This window comes from Megalobrama amblycephala, linkage group LG17 (genome assembly GCF_018812025.1).
Source record: "Megalobrama amblycephala isolate DHTTF-2021 linkage group LG17, ASM1881202v1, whole genome shotgun sequence".
In the NCBI taxonomy this organism is placed as follows: Eukaryota; Metazoa; Chordata; class Actinopteri; order Cypriniformes; family Xenocyprididae; genus Megalobrama; species Megalobrama amblycephala.
Window position 1 is genome coordinate 39832110 of NC_063060.1, and position 21437 is coordinate 39853546.

Genomic DNA, 21437 nt, shown 5'->3' on the forward strand with positions numbered 1-21437 from the left:
TTACCTGAGAGCATATACGCTGCTATTCTCCAGTTGTCATTCGCTACTCATGGCTCGTTGGATTATTATGCGAACGTTTGCATTTGTCTTCAGGAGGACATTTCACTCTGATCAGCCTCTGCCGGACGTGATCGTCTCACACTCTATTACAGCTGTGTCATTTTGCAAGCCACCCACACTGCAGTTCTTTTTAGGCTGTTCGCCTTTCTCCTCGCTCGTTTCCTCTGTCACGGTTGCCAACCGTTTTGACATTTCTATGGCTCTCTCTAAATCCACTTTTCCTTGAGGACATCTTAACGCTGCTTGCCTCAATATCGAAATGGCCAGCTTTACAAGTTGCCACCGACCAGGAGAGGGACATCTATGATGGAAAACTTCTGGGTCTGCTTCTCGGCCCGAAAAAACAGCTTATCCCTGTCCTTCCTGCTTGTGCCAAGCATATGAAGAACAGCTGGGGTGACCCGCTCGACTTCAAACATGGTCTCGTGGGTCTCGAGTTGAAAGACATGACGGCCCTCGGCATGAGTGACCCCATGGGTGAGCCCTCCATCGCCAGACACCTCAATCCTTCTCAAGGTGGGCTGCTCGCCCCTTCCAAGCCTGTTCTTTCTAGCAAAATGGACCCATTCTCTGCAACCATCCATCAGGCTTCCTTCAAGGCCTCAGCTTTAGCAGTTAAAAGTTTAAAGCCTTGAATGTTTCCTCACTCCTCGCGGTTTACCAGGCCAAGCTTCTCGAGGACATGGGTCAGAAAGGGTCTGCCTCGCCCTAGCTCTGGAAGGAGATCGTCACTATCAACTATCTCGTTTTCCGCAATGCCCGCCAGGCTGTCCAAGCCAGCGGGCATTTAATGGCTTTTTCCATTGTCGGTGAGCACGTGCTGTGGCTCAATCTATCAGGGCTCCCTGATAGCGAGAAGCTACGTGTCGGGGGATCACCAATGGAGGCCGGTCAAGCACTCTTCGGCCCTGCCGTCGCCCTTATGCAGCAGCGCTGTGACGACAAAAAGAAAGAGTACGAGGCTTTTAAGTTGTGCCTGCCCCGGAAATCAGCACCGCACCAGGTTCCCCCTCCACGGACACCTAACCCGTAGGCAGGTTTTTCCTGTCGTTATGCGTGAGTCATGTTCCAGGCATTCTGAACAGAGGCGCAGACCTTCTATCGAGGGGGAACACACTCTGCGGAGATTGGTGCCTCCATCCTCAGATAGTGGGCTTGATATGGATGAGATTCGGACAGGCAATCGTAGATCTATTTGCCTCACACGAAAGCAGCCATTGTCCTATGTTCTTCTCACTAATGGACGTGGACGCCCCCCTCTGGGTAGATGCACTGGCCCACCCATGGCCCAAAGTGCTGCTGTATGCTTTTCCTCCCCTGTGCCTGATAATTCCCACACTGGCCAGGGTGAGAGAGAAGGGCCTGTCTCTCATTCTGATAACACCCAGGTGGCTCAAACCACCGTGGCTTGGCAGAGATAATTCGGCTTTTATGCCTAAGTGCTTTCCTGCGTTCACATTGGAGGTGTTGGAGCTGTCCATTTTTCACCCTCCACCTTTTTCCTCCACGGAGGATCAGAGGCTGAATGCTCTGTGTCCTGTATGTGCATTACAGACATATATTATCAGGACCAGTGCTTTCCAGAAGAGCGACCAGCTCTTCATTTCATGAAGGGAAGGGAGTCCCATATCTAAGCAACGCCTCTCACATTGGCTTGTGAATGCTATTGCTTTGGCATATGAATCTAAGGGAGCACAGCCCCCAGGTAACAACAGAGCTCATTCCACGAGGGCTTAGCCACATCTTGGGCTTTCTTTAGAGACGTGTCACTGCAGGACATCTGCTCTGCTGCCAGCTGGGCCCCTCCGCATACATTTGTGTGTTACTACTGACTGGATGTTACCAAAACCTTGGTAGCACATTCTGTTTTAGGGGTGGGGTCTTCATAGCCCTCCTTGTTACCCTCTTTTCTCCTTTCCTATTTACACATTGTTGTAAAAGAACAAAGGGTGTGTGGGCCGGCAGGACACGCACATTCATGTCACCAAGCACGCATTTACATTCCTGCCTGAGTGTTTATATTTGTATTGCTGGGTTTATTTACATGTGTGTGCTTCATACATGTTTCATGTCATGCCTGTGCACAGCAGTCATGCGTGTGCGACAGGGTTGCAAGGTGCATGATTGTGGGATGTGTCAGGCACCACCCCTTGCGTTGACCGTCCTTCTCTGGCTTACAGAACTTCACTGTGAGTGTATTAGGCAGTCGAGGAGCTGTCCATGTCTCTCCCATAGGTGGATCTCAAACACGAGATGATGAAAGAGAACAATAGGTTACTGTCGTAACCCCGGTTCTCTGAAACATCGAGTGGAGAGATCCACCAGCTTTGCCCTGCTAGCCAGACGAGAAGCTAATATGCTTACTGGAGAATAGCTGCGAGTATGGGCCTTATATGCTCTCAGGTAAGGGGGTGGGGCCTTATCTGGCATTGGCTACACGCTTCTGTCTGTCTAGCCAGACTTGGTGCAATTGGATGCTTCTGCAGAGGTCAACGGATGCTCTTCTCATTGGTGGATCTCTCCACTTGATGTTTCAGAGAACCGGGGTTATGACAGTAACCTATCGTTATCAAACACAATTAAATGATATACAATACAGCATATGGATGAAAGTGAACAGCAGCAGGAAGTTAAGTGAGGAGGAAGTTCCTGTGTGTGTTTGTGACTGATCTGCAGTGACTTACAGCTCAAGCACTGAGAGCCTCAACAGAGAACTGATCTGATCTGATTCAACATGGACACATGCTTCATACTGATTCTCATTGTGGGGACAGGTACGTTATTTACAGAGTGAAAACAAATGTGTATTTAAAAGATCACTATATATATAGGCCTATATATTTCTGTTTTGTCAATCAAATATCACTTTTTATTGTTCACAGGTTTGGTGACTGGAGACAACATTGAGCCAGATAAAGAGACAGAAAAAAACACTAAAGAAACAGAAACTGTCAAGCTGAGCTGCTCATATAGTACAAATGGTCAAAATGTTTGGCTTTACTGGTATAGACAATATCCCAACAAAGAACCACAATATTTATTATACAAAAATGCACGGGCAGCACGTGGTGAACACACTTCTGATCCTCGCTTTCAGTCGACTGCATCACAAACATCCACTGAACTCACTATTACTGATGTTCGTCTGTCAGATTCAGCTCTCTATTATTGTGCTCTAAGAGTTGGAGCCCAGTGATACAAAACATGAAACACGTCGTACAAAAACCTGAAGCTCTTTTCACTTTGAACCGATCTAGTGAAAACCACAATCAAAACCACAATCTATCCAGCCCCAAATGTAATAAAATATGTGGTAACACCTGTGTGAGGCTGAATTAGGCTTATTATAAAAACTTTAGAAATATTAATATATTCAGAAATCACGTTCCATGTGGTTCCTTTAGTGCACAAATACACATCTTAATTTTTACTTCTTTATTTACTTCATTTCAATCATTATCATTATGATCATTATCATTATCAATACCTATATTCTTGGTTATTCTTGACCACTAGCTATACCATTATACACTCTTTTCTATATTTAAATAAATAAATATTTACATATTTTAGTACAGTTCAAAAGTTTAAAAGGTAAAAGCCTTAAAAGTCAAACAGGAGCTGACCTCTAGCTATATTACCTTAAAGGTGCCCTAGAATTAAAAATTGAATTTACCTCGGCATAGTTAAATAACAAGAGTTCAGTACATGGAAATGACATACAGTGAGTCTCAAACTCCATTGCTTCCTCCTTCTTATATAAATCTCATTTGTTTAAACGACCTCCGGAGAACAGGCGAATCTCAACATAACACTGACTGTTACGTAACAGTCAGGATCATTAATATGTACACCCCCAATATTTGCATATGCCATTGCCAGCTTATATTCAAGCCATTAGAAAGGGCAGAACGTCTGGATGTGCACAGCAGAATCATCAGACTAGGTAAGCAAGCGAGGACAATAGCAAAAAAGGGCAGATGGAGCAATAATAACTGACATGATCCATGATAACATGATATTTTTAGTGATATTTGTAAATTGTCTTTCTAAATGTTTCGTTAGCATGTTGCTAATGTACTGTTAAATGTGGTTAAAGTTACCATCGTTTCTTACTGTATTCACGGAGACAAGAGCCGTCGTTATTTTCATTTTTAAACACTTGCAGTCTGTATAATGCATAAACACAACTTCGTTCTTTATAAATCTCTCCAACAGTGTAGCATTAGCCGTTAGCCACGGAGCACTGCCTCAAACTCATAAAGAATCAAACGTTAACATCCAAAATAAATAATTTACTCACATAATTCGAAGCATGCATACAGCATGCATGACGAACATCTTGTAAAGATCCATTTGAGGGTTATATTAGCTGTGTGAACTTTGTAAATGCACTGTAATATAGTCCAGAGCTCGTGTGGCAGGGAAGACGCGATTGGCAGGGGGCGGGGTTGAGTGTAAATCAGTGCATTGTTAATGATGCCCCAAAATAGGCAGTTAAAAAAAATTAATAAAAAAAAACTATGGGGTATTTTGAGCTGAAACTTCACAGACACATTCAGGAGACACCTTAGACTTATATTACATCTTTTAAAAACATGTTCTAGGGGACCTTTAAAGTCCACAACAGCATACAGAACAATTGGGCTAGCAACAAGACAAACACAACAATATAACAATATAATATTAATATTAATGCTGAAGTCATTTGCAAGATGATTTACAATATCAGGAGGAAACAGGGTCTGAGATGCAAGTTGTGTTTGTTTAGAACAAGAGAGCAAGAGTTGTGATACGAGAGACATGAAAGTAGATCCTGTTTGAGTTACTCAGATAAGAGGACTGATATATAATGTTTCTATGGATGATGGCAAATATCAGGAAATATCAGACTGCTGCTGAATGCCATGATTGACCAATCAGAATCAAGCATTCTAAAGTGTAATAAGATACTGTGTTTTTCAGTGAATAGAAAGTGATATAAGCTAATCAAAAATGTACATCCTAAGATTCATTATTATACATATAAGCAAAATGAAGTGATACAGCACTATATATTATAAACTACAGTCTTCATTGGCACTTACTGTAGCACAGGCTCCTCCCAGCAGTCAGACCAAATGACTTGAATTTACTGCTGCTTTAACAGATACAGAAAGAGGAGATCACAACATCTCTGCATATATCCTTGGGGATTTCAACTGTATATAATGGCACTCTGGAAAAGTGTCATTGTGATCATATTTTTATATATCTGGGGTGAGTAGCACTATCAAATAATGATTCTTTTGTCTATGTGTATATTTCTTGTGGACAATGGGTGAACTTTTTATTCATATTGTTTCAATTCTATTTCAGGATGTAAATCTCAAGACAAAGTTGATCAGCACACAAAGATTCAGTCTGCTTTTGAAGGTGATGATGTAACAATCAACTGTACATATCAGACGTCTTATACTTCTTACACCCTCTTCTGGTACCAGCAGAAAGTTAATGGGATCCCCAAGTACATGTTGAACAGATTCTCTAACTCTGAACACAATGAGGATGAATTCAAGGAGAGATTTCAAGCAAATCTCAGCAAAACTTCAGTTCCTCTGACAATCAAGAGCCTGTGTGTGTCTGACTCTGCTGTGTACTACTGTGCTCTGAAGCCCACTGTGACTCAAACACACTCAACACTCACACAAAAACTCTCACAGTGCAACAGCATCAGTTACATAATTATGCTATATTTCGATTTGTAATTCGAACCCTTTACAACAGTGACTGAATGATTTTGAGATCCATCTTTTCACATGGAGGACAACTGAGGGACTCAAACACAACTATTAAAAAAGGTTCAAACATTCACTAATGCTCCAGAAGGAAACACGATGCATTAAAAGTCGGGGGTGAAAACTTTTGAACAGGATGAAGAGGTCCAAAGTTTTCTTATTTCACTTGAATGTCTTTTTTTTTTTTTTTTTTCATTTAGTACTGCCCTTCGGAAGCAACAGAAGGTACTTGCATGTTTCCCGGAAGACAAATTAAATACAATTGACCTTGATCTTCAAATTCCAAATGTTTCCACCCCCCATCTATTAATACATCATGTTTTTTTTCTGGAGCATCAGTGAATATTTGAACCTTTTATAAAAGTTGTGTTTGAGTCCCTTAGTTGTCTTCAGTGTGAAAAGACGGATCTCAAAATCATACAGTCACTGCTGGAAAGGGTTCAAATATGCAAAAAATGCTGGAAAACTGAAGAATCTGCAGGACCTGGAGGATTTTTCTGAAAAACATTAAGTGGACTCATGAACAACCATCACAAAACAAAACAAAACAACAACAACAAAAAAAAAAAAAACAGTCGTAGATCATCCAGGTAACCACAAACAGTATTAAGAATCAATGGTTCACATACTTGTGGTTATTTTAACAAATTCAGCTTTTTTTTTTCTTGTGGATTATATGTAAACATCTTTTATGTAAAACATCTTACTCAGGACAGTACTAAATAAAAAAATAACATGTATTTTGTATTATATCCCTTATTTTGTTAAAATTATTAACGTTTTCACAGATTCTGCAAGTGGTTCACATACTTTTTCTTGCAACTGTCTTTGAACTGATTTCATATTGCTCATACCATTACAATAGTATACCACCATAAATCTGGTTATTGCCATTAAAATCCAGATTTTGTGAAGATGTATTATGTGCAGAAAGCTATGAAAGACCAGAAGAGGGCGATATACACTCAACATTGACTTTTTATGATGTTTCATTGATTTAATGATGTTCATTCTTCTTTAAGGAGTTAAATTATTATAAGTTTGATTAAAGTTTTAATTATTACATCAAATTAAACTAAATTGCAGCTGTAATGAATGAGGACTCTAATGTACTGTACAGGTGAAACCCAATCACAGGGCTTTATTACAATAACCAGCAGGAAGCCAAAAACATCCACCATAATGAAGAAAATAATCTTAATGATCAGATGAGCTCTGACAGTCTTACAGCACAGCATTATAGTATGGTTATGGTATATTATGGTTTCATATGTTTTCAGTGTTCATGAACTGATGTCATTTTAATGCTGTTCTCATCCTCTGACACTGACAGATAGGAGGAGCCTGTGGAGATCTGATATAGAGCAAACTAAACTCTTTTTCTTCCTACAGTGCAAACATGACGATCCTTTGTGTTCTTCTTCTGCTATTGTTGATGAAAAGTAAGAGAAATTTCCTGATTCTAGACCTTTAATCACATGCTTTCTTGTTTTGTACAATGTTTGGAATAAACTGTTTTTTGAAATTCTGTTTTAGGCTGTGAGTCTCTGGACAGTGTTGAACAGAAAACAAGAGTTCAGATTGCTTTTGAAGGGGAATCAGTAACAATCAACTGCAAATAGGCTATTCAACCACTGATTCATTTCCATATCTCTTCTGGTACCAGCAAAAAACAATCCACAGTGATCAATATGCTGTTAAAACACATTGAATGTGAAAGGGGATGATTTTGTCATTTATTTGTCATCCCCCCTCAAATCGAGCCCTGACTACAGTAGATCAAATCTCACTGTTTTATTTGTGTTTAAAGACAGTCATGGTATCTGTATACTGACATGTTTGATTATTATGCAATAATAATAAACAAAAACCTTAAATTAATTATTTAAAAATATTTGAGAAGTTAGGTCATAAAAAACGTTGATCTAGTAACAACATTTTATGTTTTTTGTTTGTTTGTAAAATACATCCTATACTTATGCTGAACTCATTATCAAAGATGTCCCTCTCACATCACTTTACTATTGTGCTATATATTCTCAAATATTTAAATAATAATTAGACAAGCACATTAGTGATTGTAACAGGATCTTTCTTCTCTTCTCCAGGTGTGAAATGTAAAACTTGGCTATGATGTTTCTCAGAGAGGAGGGACTACACAGATCTGACACAATCTGATCTCTTCAGTGAAACAATTCAGTCTGAATCATCTTAAAGTGAACACAGCGCACTGCACAATGGAGATTTATTCACTTATTCTCCTCTACAGTCTGGCATGTATGTATAATTATGTTATATGTATTATCTATTGTTAATGATGACTTTAATTAAAACAAATCTAAAGTACATTTTCTTTTTCAGCTGCTGTCTCTGGAAACATCACACCGAACAAAACAGAGCTTTTTGCTGAGGAGGGTTCAACTGTTACATTATCCTGTCGTTATTCCTCTGCAGATTATCTATTCTGGTACCGTCATTATCCCAGATCAGCTCCTGAATTTCTTGTGCTCATCTATGATGGTAAAACAACCACCAAAAACTCTGATGTAGATCCAAGACTGTCTGTTAAACTCACTAAATGGAAACAAACTCATGTGGATCTGATCATCTCCTCTGCTGCAGTATCAGACTCTGCTCTGTATTACTGTGCTCTGAGGCCCACAGTCACAGGAAACACTGTAACACTGTACAAAAACCTGTTACAATGAGAGAAACACAGAGATAGTGGGGAAAAAGCTAGTATTCAAATATGTAATGAATCTAATGCAAATCAATTAAACATAAAACACAAAGAATTTGGGATATGAAAGATAAATTACATTATATCCCTACAATATAGTCATTTAGTTCACCAGTTCACTTTAATATCCCATAATTCAGAAAACAAATATCTTTATTCATTTGCATTGAACTCTATGAGATGGCACTGTTTCAGTTGTGCAATACTTGCAGTTAACCATAAGAGGGCAGTAGTTACTGAATATTTCCTTTGACAATACTGAAGCTTTATTGGGTATCCACAAGCTCCTCCTTGGATCATCATTATTATAATACTAAAAGTAAAATTCTCCCACTGCTGATTTATCTGAACTTCAAGGATTATTCAGCAGTCATGTCACACAAGTTGAGGAAAATATTTCTCTTCACACTCTTCATTCTTGGTATGAATTTTCATTTAATACAGTTTCATATTCATGCAAGTTTGTCATATTTTGTATCGTACTGTACATGAAATATTCTTAAACCTTCACAGAGTGCAGATCAGAGGACACAGTTGATCAGCCAGACAAACATGTGACTGAAGCTGAAGGAAGATCAGTGACATTACAGTGTAAATATAAAACAGATTCAGCAGGAGAATATTTATTCTGGTACATCCAGAGAGTAAATGACTTTCCTAAATACATCCTGAGGAGAAGCAAATATGGAGGAGAAAATGGCACTGAGTTCCAGGAGAGATTTCACTCTGAACTTTCATCAAATTTAGTTCCTCTGAAGATCAAGGATCTGCGTGTGTCTGACTCTGCTGTGTATTACTGTGCTCTGAGGCCCACAGTCACAGGAAACACATCAGATCTATACAAAAACCTGTTACAATGAGAGACGAGAAAGATCAGCTTATTGTAAAAGTGATCAAATATAAACAAAATGTAATCTAAAGTGAGTGAATCTTTGGCAATATAAAGATGAAACACATTAAACCCAATATTGTCTTACTGTCCTAGTTGACAAATCAATTTAATTAAAAATACTGTCAATTGTAACAAATTTTAAAATATCTCAAATGATTCTCATGTAATATAAAGCACACATTCAAACTGAGCTCTTGCTTGTTCTAAATTATTGTTATAAAATAGCTAGCTAAATATCTATATAACTATAAAGTAAATATTATTCATATTTCCATCTGTTAATATTTTCATGTTCATGTGCATGAGAGGAAATTAGACTCAAAAATGCAAAGACATCTAGTATTTAAGCCATGCCTTTATAAAGCAGGAAGTTCCTGTGTGTGTTTGTGACTGATCTGCAGTGACTTACAGCTCAAGCACTGAGAGCCTCAACAGAGAACTGATCTGATCTGATTCAACATGGACACATGCTTCATACTGATTCTCATTGTGGGGACAGGTGCGTTATTTACTGAGTAAAAACAAATGAAACAGTGTATTTAAAAGATCACTATATATGTTCGGCTTTACTGGTACAGACAATATCCAAACAAAGAACCTCAGTATTTATTACTGTTACTGTAATAGTTGCAGTTCTTGGTATGTAATTTAACTGTTAAATGTATCGTTATGTGTAAAAAAAACTTGAATGATACTCTGTGACATGTGAGACATCTGGTTTCATTTACTCAGATAAGTGAATGAAGTGATACAGCACTATATATTATAAACTACAGTCTTCATTGGCTCTTACTGTAGCACAGGCTCCTCCCAGCAGTCAGACCAAATGACTTGAATTTACTGCTGCTTTAACAGATACAGAAAGAGGAAGGAGATCACAACATCTCTGCATATATCCTTGGGGATTTCAATTGTGTATAATGGCACTCTGGAAAAGTGTCATTGTGATCATATTTTTATATATCTGGGGTGAGTAGCACTATCAAATAATAATTATTTTCAAAAAGCCTATTTAAAATGAATTTTGCTCACGTGTCCATGTTCCTGGACACATGTTGTTGCATATTCCTTGTGGATAATGGGTGAATATTTTTATTCATATTGTTTCAATTCTATTTCAGGTTGTAAATCTCAAGACAAAGTTGATCAGCACACAAAGATTCAGTCTGCTTTTGAAGGTGATGATGTAACAATCAACTGTACATATCAGACGTCTTACCAAACCCCGACTCTCTTCTGGTACGAGCAGAAAGTTAATGGGATCCCCAAGACCATGTTGAACAGATACTCTAACTCTGGACAAAATGAGAATGAATTTGAGAAGAGAAGATTTCAAGCAAATCTCAGCAAAACTTCAGTTCCTCTGACAATCAAGAACCTGCGTGTGTCTGACTCTGCTGTGTATTACTGTGCTCTGAAGCCCACTGTGACTCAAACACACTCAACACTCACACAAAAACTCTCACAGTGCAACAGCATCAGTTACATCATTATGCAGTTTCAATTTGTATTAGAATAAATCACTTACTCAATGATTTCATTTTTAAAAACCTTTTTATCAATATATATACACACACAGTTTACATTATCTGATGTCTTTTAGTTATATTTACATTTGTATCAGTTTTGGTTATCAGTTGGTTTCAATTGATTTCATATTGCTCATACCATTACAATAGTATATACCACCATAAATCTGGTTATTGCCATTAAAATCTAGATTTTGTGAATATGTATTATATGCAGAAAGCTATGAAGACCAGAAGAGGGCGATATACATTCAACATTGACATTTAATGACGTTCATTCTTATTCAAGCAGTTAAATTATTATGAGTTTGATTAAAGTTCTAATTATATCATCAAATTAAACTAAATTGCAGCTGTAATGAATGAGGACTCTAATGTACTGTACAGGTGAAACCCAATCACAGGGCTTTATTACAATAACCAGCAGGAAGCCAAAAACATCCACCATAATGAAGAAAATAATCTTAATGATCAGATGAGCTCTGACAGTCTTACAGCACAGCATTATAGTATGGTTATGGTATATTATGGTTTCATATGTTTTCAGTGTTCATGAACTGATGTCATTTTAATGCTGTTCTCATCCTCTGACACTGACAGATAGGAGGAGCCTGTGGAGATCTGATATAGAGCAAACTAAACTCTTTTTCTTCCTACAGTGCAAACATGACGATCCTTTGTGTTCTTCTTCTGCTATTGTTGATGAAAAGTAAGAGAAATTTCCTGATTGTAGACCTTTAATCACATGCTTTCTTGTTTTGTACAATGTTTGGAGTTTCATCTCTTTTTTTATATTGCTTGAAACTGATTTCACTGACTAATGCATCAGCACGATTCTTTCTTTGGGTAAGTTTGACCAAAAGTTTAATGGTTGTCTTGCAGGGGAGACATTTGCACAGTCAATAACACCGCTGGAAAACAAGGTGCTTCAATCTGCAGGAGATGAAGTCACTCTGTCCTGTAAATATGATGGAGCAGTAACTAACCTGCACTGGTATCGTCAGTATCCGGGATCCAAACCAGAGTTCCTCGCATACATTTATCCACATGGAACCCCAAGTGACCCTCTTCCTCCTCGTCTTTTTCCTAAAGTTGATAAAAACAACAATCTTGTGTATCTGGAGATCTCCTCTGCTGAAGTATCAGACTCTGCACTGTATTACTGCGCTCTGATGCCCACAGTGACAGGAAACACATCATCCCTGTACAAAAACATCCTCAACAATAAATCTCATAAACTAAAGTGCATCACAAAACACATAAAATATCATAGATCAGTTCAGACAGTGGTGGTATGAAGAAAGAAAAGTAGCAGTAATGCATTTAAACTCGATTGTGTTCATCTGAAAGGTTGTCATATACACCTAGGATTGCTTAAGGAGTAAATCATGGAATCATTTTCATTTTACTAATCACTGAACTAATCCTTTAACTGACTAATTCAGTACTGATTACCTTCTAATTTATGTTTACACATTTAATATACATGATAATAATTATTATTAAATAATAAATTATTATGTTTAAATAATTTCAGCATATCTTCATATTTTTCTACCATTTATTTTCAGATCTTTCCCAACACAGTAAAATATAACACAGATGCTGCGATTTTCAGTTACCAGAGTACATCCAAACTTTTCATGTCTTTATGCCAAAGGTCACAAGAGTGTTGAGTTAAATGAAGTTTTATTTAACTAAATTCAGGAGGCGCACGTTCGGGTAATTCAACCAATCAGTGCAAGAGGAAGCCGGTATAGAAAGCCGTCTCTCACCTCTATCCATGACAAGTTTCACAGCATCCCTCCACCACCCCATCACCTCACTCTTGCCTGGTTTCTATCCCAGTTAAGGAGGGGGAGTACTCTGGGTTCAGGCCAAATTTAGAGCTCGGAGCTCTTCCCCGAACAGCACACCAAATACACATAATTACTATACAAATTACTTTATTTTGAGTTCATGTACGTGTAAACTCGTGAATACAATTATCTCAGTTTTAGCTGTATTTAACTACATACTTTTCATGTCTGTCTTAGGCAGATAAGAGTGTGGTGCTCATGCGTTTCCACTGGAGGCTGATGGAGGGTTCTGGATATGCACCATATTTGAGTGGACCTTCAATTTTTCCACACCAAACTGAGCAGCTCAGGAATGATGACACACTGACACAGGGGTTTAGAAACCCTTGTTTTTCTACAATTGTTCATGATCAGTATCATAATCTACATGAGGAATTTTGTGTTGTTTTCCATTTATTCATCATAACAGATCCCACAAAAACTCCATTTCAAAACCTTCATGTGTCTGACTCTGCTGTATCACTGAGTCTCTAATATATGCTGTCATGGCCATTTTATTTAAAGAAATAGTTTCTTAAAAAAAATGTTTTTAGTAAAAACACACATCTTCATTATAATCAAAATTATTTCCCCTTTTCGGGACATTCAAAGTCTGAGTTATATTTCTACTGGTAGAGGTGTGGCTCTACTGTGATCCTGTGGAGCTCTTCAGAGTCTGTTACAGAGCTCAGTTCAGCTGCATTAGTGAACACACACAATGGTGCTCCTCTCTGTTATTCTGCTCTTTGTCTTTACATGTAAGTGTTTCATTTTATTGTACTGCATCTAAATATTCTAAACAACCACAATGTGAGGAATTTTAATTAAGGCAGTATTCGAAAAATCACACCTTTCTTGATTCATTCTAAATAAAAAAATTCATAAAAGATTAAAAGCTGTTTTACTTTTGCAGGTGCTACGTGTGGAGATGAAATTAAACCAACCAAACCTGAAGAGTTTGCTGTTGAGGGTTTAAGTGTCACATTATCCTGCAGTTATTCATCTGCACAGACTTTATTCTGGTACCGTCAATATCCAAGATCAGCTCCTGAATTTATTGTAGTTATCGTATATGGTACAAAAGAAGACAGGGAGTCTGATGTAAATAAGAGATTCACTGCTAAACACAACAAAGAAAAGCAAAACCATGTGGATCTGGAGATCTCCTCTGCTGCAGTATCAGACTCTGCTCTGTATTACTGTGCTCTGAGGCCCACAGTCACAGGAAACACAAGATCACTGTACAAAAACCTGTGACACAGCTGAAGGTGTACAACTAATTTCCTTCCATAAATCCATCTGAATTAAAGGTAGCTTATGATTTTACTCTATATCTAAATGAGGGTGAAAACTATCAGCAGTGGCATGATAGATTATGAATTTTGTTTTAAAATGAACTTAATGCTATTAATGCAATACATACACACTGTGCTCTTATGATGTTCTGACTAACTGTTGTTTTAAATACAATTTAACTTGCTTTTTTGTATCTGAGCTGTGGCGACTGTACAGGACCGTAAAGTGTCTAGTACCATAAACTGTATCTCTATTTGTGCTGTATTCACATCTAAACAAAGCCTCTCTGCCGATAATTACAGGTTTATGAGATCTACAGTACAGTAACAACCAAAGTTTGAGGAATTAATCCAGATCACATTCTGTTTGTGTTCTGAACATTTTTCTTGTACAAGTCAGTAAGTAACCACAAGAGGGTGCTATGAGCTACAGCATATGAATAGTGATGACACTGTGGACTATGAAACAGATCTGATCTGCTCTTTCATTTAGATCTCTGGAGGAGGGAGGGTTTAAAGCTTTGACATCTGATGTGATCTTGATAAGTGTCTGTAAGAGAAGTCTGTTCAACAGAACATAAGGAACAAACACAATGATGCTCCATTCTTTTATTCTGCTTTCTGCACTTGCATGTAAGTATTAAAATATTTTGAGTATTGCTTGTATGTATTCTGAGCAGCCAGAATTGCTAATTTCTGCTCAAAATGAAGTACATTGTACACTATACTATATTTTGTGTTTGTACATCTAAAATGTTCATTAAAGATTTGATCTACTTTTGCAGATGCAACATATGGAAATGAAATTAAACCAACCAAAACAGAGGAGTTCGCTGTTGAGAGTTCAAGTGTTACATTATCCTGCAGTTATTCATCTGCATATAATCTTCACTGGTACCGTCAGTATCCCGGATCAGCTCCTCAATTCCTTGTGCTCATCTCAGACAGTGCAAAAAAACCTGAGAAGTCTTATGTAGATTCCAGATTCACTACTGAAATCAGAAAAGAAAAAGAAAACCATGTGTATCTGATCATCTCCTCTGCTGCAGTATCAGACTCTGCTCTGTATTACTGTGCTCTGGTGCCCACAGTCACAGGAAACACAAGATCACTGTACAAAAACCTGCTTCTGCTCAGAGTGAGGAATCAATGGTCTACTACAGTTTGGGAGAAATGAGACTCTTGAATCTTGAATTATACCCAGATCCCCTCCAGTATGTCAAGTAGCATCTTGTTGATTCAAATAAGCCATATGTCACAATTTTGAGCATTTTTGAAATACATTATTATAAGTTAAAAGTGTTTGTCTAAAACATGGCACAAATCACCTATTTGCATGTACAAAAGTCATAAATACAATCAAGTCACCTTCTTCAGAAATAATTACCCACCTTTTCATGTGGTGCGCAACATCAGTTACTGTATTACAGTTTTTCTCAGTCGATTAGACATTTCTCCAAACTCACTGTTCTCAAAACAGATAACACAGTAATCTGAACACTTTGTAACCCAGGTGAAAAAAGTACACTTCTAATGTACTAAAAGTGCTTTATTTTCATGCACTAATTTTGTACTTAATATACTAAAAAATCTTCTTTAGTACTTCTTAAGAACACCTAAGTGTATCTAAAAAAAAGATAAATACACTTAAATACATCTAAGTGTATTTAAAAAACGTCTCAGGTTACAGATGTAACCCTGGTTCCCTGAGTAGGGAACGAGACGCTGCGTGGTAACGCATTGGGAACCTTCTGCGTGATGTCGTCACTGAAGCACTCATGTATCTAACCAATCGCGTAGCTAGACGTCAGAGACGGGTGACGTCACGGACCAGGAAACTATAAAGCATACCCGGATGCAGAGCACGCTAGCTTCTGGATAAATCTGAGACAAGTGCTCGCAAGTATGCAGGGGGTACGGCAAGAGACGCAGCGTCTCGTTCCCTACTCAGGGAACCAGGGTTACATCTGTAACCTGAGATGTTCCCTTTCGTGGGAACTATCGACGCTGCGTGGTAACGCATTGGGAACGCTATCCCAACTATGCCGTAGCGGCAAATACTTGCCAAGTTATCTTGACAGAACTGATGACCCCGGAGTGGAGCCGACATCAAGGTTATAAAACCTCACAAATGTGTGCTGGCATGACCAACCAGCTGTATCACAGATGTCGCTGATGGAGACACCTGACATCAAAGCCTTTGATGCCGCCATACCCCACGTAGAATGGGCACGAACATTTAAAGGAGAAGGCTGTCCGGCCGCATCATATGCAAGTGTGATGGCCTCGACCACCCACTTGCTCATCCTCTGCTTGGATGCAGGGCCCCCTTTCTTAGGGGACCCATAGCAAACAAATAGTTGATCAGTCTTACGCCACAGGGCAGCTCTGTGGACGTAAGTATCCAAAGCCCTTACAGGGCAGAGCAGATTCAGTCTTTCCTGCTCCGAAGATTTAAAAGGAGGAGGATAGAAGGCCTGGAGCACGATGGGACCTGGAACATGGGTAGGGACCTTAGGGACATAGCCAGGTCTAGGATGCAGGAATGCTTTCACCATTCCTGGAGCGAATTCGAGATATGAAGGAGCAACTGACAGTGCTTGTAAATCTCCTATCCTTTTCAGAGAAGTGATAGCGAGTAAAAGATAGTCTTTAGAGTGAGGAACCTCTCAGGAACCTCCTCTAGTGGTTCAAAGGGCGCCTCGGCCAACCCTTGTAAAACCACGGCCAAGTCCCAGGCCGGAACCCTTGTGCGCACTGGAGGCCTCAACCTCAGCGTGCCACGGAGGAAGCGAGTGACCAGGGGGTCTCGACCCACCGAGAGGCCACCCTCAAGAGGAATGTGAAAGGCAGAGATAGCCGCAACATAAACCTTCAATGTTGAAGGGGATAAGCCCTCCGAGAACTTTTCTTGGAGAAATGTAAGCACGTGGCTAATAGAAGCGTGGACAGGGTCCACATTAATGCGTCTGCACCAGGCAGAAAACAGATTCCACTTATATGAGTAAAGCTTCCTCGTGGCGGGAGCTCTGGAGTTTAATATGGTTTCCACAACCTCGGTTGGGAGACCAGCATCTACGAACCTGGCCCCCTCAGAGGCCAGGCCCATAGCTTCCATAATTCTGGGCGGGGATGTATTATCAGACCGCCCGCTTGTGACGGGAGGTCCTGTCTGAGGGGAAGCTCCATTGGGGAGCCGTCTAATAGGGACACTAGGTCCGAGAACCATATTCTGGTTGGCCAAAAGGGGGCCACCAGTATTAGGCTGACCCCCTCCCGGCGTACTTTCTCCAGAACTCCCGGGAGCAAGGCAATCAGGGGAAATGCGTACAGACGCCGCCTCGGCCACGTCTGTACCATGGCATCCAGCCCCAGAGGTGCTGGATGGGTGAGGGAGTACCAGAGCGGGCACTGGGTTGACTCTCCCGAAGCAAAGAGGTCGACTTCTGCGCGACCGAAATTTTTCCACAGGAGATCCACCACTTCTGGATGGAGTCTCCACTCCCCGGGCCTCGGGCCCTGCCTCGACAGGGCGTCCGCTACCATATTTTGGCGCCCCGGGATGTAAGCTGCTCTCAGGGAGAGCAGCTTCCCTTGGGCCCACAGGAGGATCTGACGGGCCAAGTAATAAAATTGGCGAGACCGCAAACCCCCTGATGATTTATATAGGCGACCACAGCAGCGTTGTCCGTGCGGACCAACACATGATGGCCTCTCAGGTCTGGGAGAAAGTGTTTTAATGCCAAGAACACCGCCATCATCTCCAGCTGATTTATGTGCCAGGAGAGCTGATGGACCTCCCATAAGCCCTGAGCTGGGCGACCACTCATGATCGCCCCCCAGCCCGTGAGAGAAGCATCTGTCGTAAGCATTATGCGACGACCAGAAGTCCCCAGCACGGGTCCCTGGGACAGGAACCAGGGATCTTTCCACATGACCAGAGCACGAAGGCATCGTCGTGAGACTTTGATCATGCGAAAAGGATTTCCCCTCGGGGAAAATCCCCTGGTCCTGAGCCACCACTGTAAGGGTCTCATGTGCAGAAGGCCAAAAGGTATCACGTTGGACGCAGCTGCCATCAGACCCAACAGTCTCTGGAACTGTTTTACAGTGAGTGACTGACCTAGTTTCACCCCTTTCACGGCCGCTAGAATGGCACTCACACGAGCGGGAGACAGATGTGCCTGCATCGTGGTGGAGTCCCAAACTACACCCAGATAAGTGATAGTTTGAGCCGGAACTAGCACACTCTTTTTGGTGTTGAGCCTCAACCCAAGCCTCTCCATGTGACGCAGAACAACATCTCGATGCTGGACTGCCAGTTGCTCTGACTGAGCTAAAATCAACCAATCGTCGATGTAATTCAGTACGCGGATGCCCTGAAGCCTCAGCGGGGCCAGCGCCGCATCCACGTACTTCGTGAATGTGCGGGGTGATAACGATAGGCCAAACGGAAGAACCCTGTATTGGTAAGCTTCGCCCCCGAAAGCAAACCTGAGGAACTTCCTGTGAGAAGGATGGATGGGCACATGAAAGTATGCATCTTTCAGGTCTATCGCCACAAACCAGTCCTCGGACCTGATCTGTGGGATAATCTGTTTGAGTGTAAGCATCTTGAACTTGAGCTTCTGGATTGAGCGATTTAACATGCGTAAATCTATGATAGGACGTAGTCCTCCATCCTTCTTCGGAACAATGAAGTAACGGCTGTAAAAACCTGACAGCTTGCTGGGAGGAGAGACCCTTTCTATAGCTCCTTTTTGCAAGAGTGTCATAACCTCTTGTTCCATCACCAGAGACTGCTCGGGGGTCACCACTGTGGGAAGGACCCCGTTGAATCTGGGCGGGCGAGACCCGAACTGTATTCTGTAACCCTTTTCTATCATGAGCAGTACCCAATTCGATATGTTTGGAAGAAGTTTCCACTCTGCCAAAAAATCTACTAAGGGAACCAGTCTCTCGAGACTGGCCTCTGGTGTTTTTTGAGCACTTGACTCGGTGCTCTGACGCGGCGCGCCGGCAGATGATAACCAAATCAAGTGGCCGGCCCTCCTCGAAGGGCTGGCGGGGACCGCCGTGCCCTGACGCACACTGGGTGGCAGGGTTGACGGACTGATCCCCTGAGGGTGCCGAAGGGGAGCGGGGTTCAGATGTAATTTTCCCCGGCTTCCTTCGGAGGGGGCCACCCTCATTGGGTCCTGACCCACAGATGTCAGGACCGCTTTGAAGCCTTCCGAGCGATAATAACGGCCCGCAGGTCCGTTTTGCCCTTGGAAGGCTTCTTCTGAGCGGACCGACCCGATCCCCAAGCTGTCTGCGGGGGAGCGCGGGCGGCCACGCTCACCTTTTGTTGCGCTCTGTGGTGCGCTGAGGAGCTCGTGGACGGCCGAGGCTACTCCCGCTCAGCAGCCTCGGGGGAATCATAGAGCGGCGGGGATGAACCTCTGGAACGCCGCTGACTGTTTTTTAGCCTCCTGGAACCTCTCGACGACTGTATTTACAGCGTCGCCGAAGAGGCCCGCAGGGGACAGCGGCGCGTCCATAAGGGCAGCTTTGTCTCGCTCCCTTATGTCCGAGAGGTTCAGCCACAAATGTGACCAGTCACGGAAAGTAGGGACACAAGTCGGTTCTGGGGCATTTTGAGTTATTCACAGATTCTGAAAGTGTAGTTTCCAAGCTTTCCAACAATGTGTAACACATGGAAATCTGATAATATTTGGAGAAGTTGTAGCCATTTGAAGGTAGGCACTTAAGAAAGCTCTATAGGGAGAAAAACGCCTCTAAAGTTGCAGTTCTCGCCTGTTCTCACCTGCTGGGAGTGACAATAGGGCTCATTTACATCTCATTTAGATAAGCCATACCCCCTGTAAAGCTCCCCCCTGTTAATGTGGGGACACATTTCAAGTGAGAGCAAGGTTACATCGTGTTACCTTGTAAAATACATTGTTACAGTTTTCATGTGTCAAACACAACTGTGCAAAAAGCTTTTTTTTTTGCATTTATTTTTGGCCATATGACAGAGGTCTGATTCTATTTGTCATATTTCTGTTCTGCATAAAACTAAAGAATATTCGGTACATCCTATACTGTATTCTAAAATGATCTGATATTAACTTTTGCATGGATTTTATTGAAAAGAGCTTAGGCTCATGTAACCAGTCATTTCACAGTGTGTCTGTGAAACGCTGAGGTACCGTAGTAGTTTTGTGCGCACGTGAACATCATGGCAACGTACAACACAAAGTAACTCACGTTGTAAACACTTAACGTAATGCGTAAATGCAAGTAACTAACGTAAATCAAGCATAGTCCACGAAGTGTTGGTGAAATAACACATTATTTGACCGGAGAGAATAATATGGAATTTCTTCCAGAAAACTTCTTACACAAAATAAATTCAAGCACTTTCAAGGATCTGTATCTATGTATGTTTATTTTCAAAAACTTTCCAGGGCATGAGTATGAATCCAAGTATGTACCAAAAGTACCACTTTTACTTGGTAATAGCAGCATAAGACAAAGATCTTTGTGACACAGTCCAATGATATTACATTCGCGGTCTCTTCTGTGTTGTGACCCTTGGCGCTGGGCATGTGATGTATCTTGCCTCGTCAGCACAGAATGGCCTGATTTTTTCATACAGATAGGTCTGCCTGTCAATGTTCAGTCCAGGTGGGGCCAGGACAGAAAGACCGTCGATAGAGGGCAGATCTGCTCCGTCGCGCAGTAGCTGATATTCGACAGGTTGTGCATCACAGTGAGTTTTTGCAAGCACCACACCTGGTCTCTTGGCATCAAAGCTGTGACAGAATAAGCACATACGACAATTTAAACATGGCAAAGTATTTTCTCATAAAATACTGTCATGTGTATGTTGTTACTATGTTATATTGTATGTACACAATGTGAAAGTTTCAATATAAGTACCTGAAGTGCTGATAACTCTTGATCTGTGGGAGTCTACGGAAGTGGTGAGTCAGATGCTGCTGCCAGTCGAAGGTCTGGACTAAAACTTTGCCCTCTGCCGTTCCAACAAGCTGTGGGATATTGAGGTGACTCACAGAAGAGCTGTTTTCCACAACCTGATGACAAAAAAGAGAAGAGAGGAAAAAAAAATCTTCAGTTAAATGTTTAATTGAAGCAGAACAGAAAACAGCACTGAAGTCATTAAAGCAAAGTAAAGTTAAAGTACCTCAGCGATGTCTGCCAAAGTGTTGACTCTTGTCTTCATGTAGGCTTGCTTGATGAGTCCAAAGCCACAGTCGGGAAAACTTGGTGTGGCCAGCAATAAGGAAGTGGATTTCAA

At 41.0% G+C, this 21437-nt stretch overlaps 7 gene segments (V, D, J or C); all 7 read left to right on the forward strand.

Annotated features, from left to right (window-relative positions):
- Nucleotides 1–2656: 2656 nt before the first annotated feature.
- LOC125250550 lies at nucleotides 2657–3394 on the forward strand. The segment is given in 2 exon segments: nucleotides 2657–2834; nucleotides 2943–3394. Coding segments are annotated over 2 exon segments (354 nt in total).
- Nucleotides 3395–5227: 1833 nt separating this feature from the next.
- On the forward strand, nucleotides 5228–5807 carry LOC125251938. The segment is given in 2 exon segments: nucleotides 5228–5319; nucleotides 5419–5807. Coding segments are annotated over 2 exon segments (438 nt in total).
- A 2736-nt stretch (nucleotides 5808–8543) lies between these two features.
- Nucleotides 8544–9537, forward strand: LOC125250543. The segment is given in 2 exon segments: nucleotides 8544–8998; nucleotides 9091–9537. Coding segments are annotated over 2 exon segments (396 nt in total).
- Nucleotides 9538–9928: 391 nt separating this feature from the next.
- LOC125251939 lies at nucleotides 9929–10988 on the forward strand. The segment is given in 2 exon segments: nucleotides 9929–9968; nucleotides 10591–10988. Coding segments are annotated over 2 exon segments (438 nt in total).
- Nucleotides 10989–11349: 361 nt separating this feature from the next.
- Nucleotides 11350–12296, forward strand: LOC125251940. The segment is given in 2 exon segments: nucleotides 11350–11707; nucleotides 11881–12296. Coding segments are annotated over 2 exon segments (459 nt in total).
- Nucleotides 12297–12868: 572 nt separating this feature from the next.
- Nucleotides 12869–14060, forward strand: LOC125250553 (the record flags this gene model as incomplete). The annotated part of the segment is given in 2 exon segments: nucleotides 12869–13594; nucleotides 13750–14060. Coding segments are annotated over 2 exon segments (351 nt in total), but the record flags the coding sequence as incomplete, so codon positions are not given.
- Nucleotides 14061–14221: 161 nt separating this feature from the next.
- LOC125250540 lies at nucleotides 14222–15510 on the forward strand. The segment is given in 2 exon segments: nucleotides 14222–14764; nucleotides 14917–15510. Coding segments are annotated over 2 exon segments (432 nt in total).
- The last annotated feature ends 5927 nt before the right edge of the window (nucleotides 15511–21437 follow it).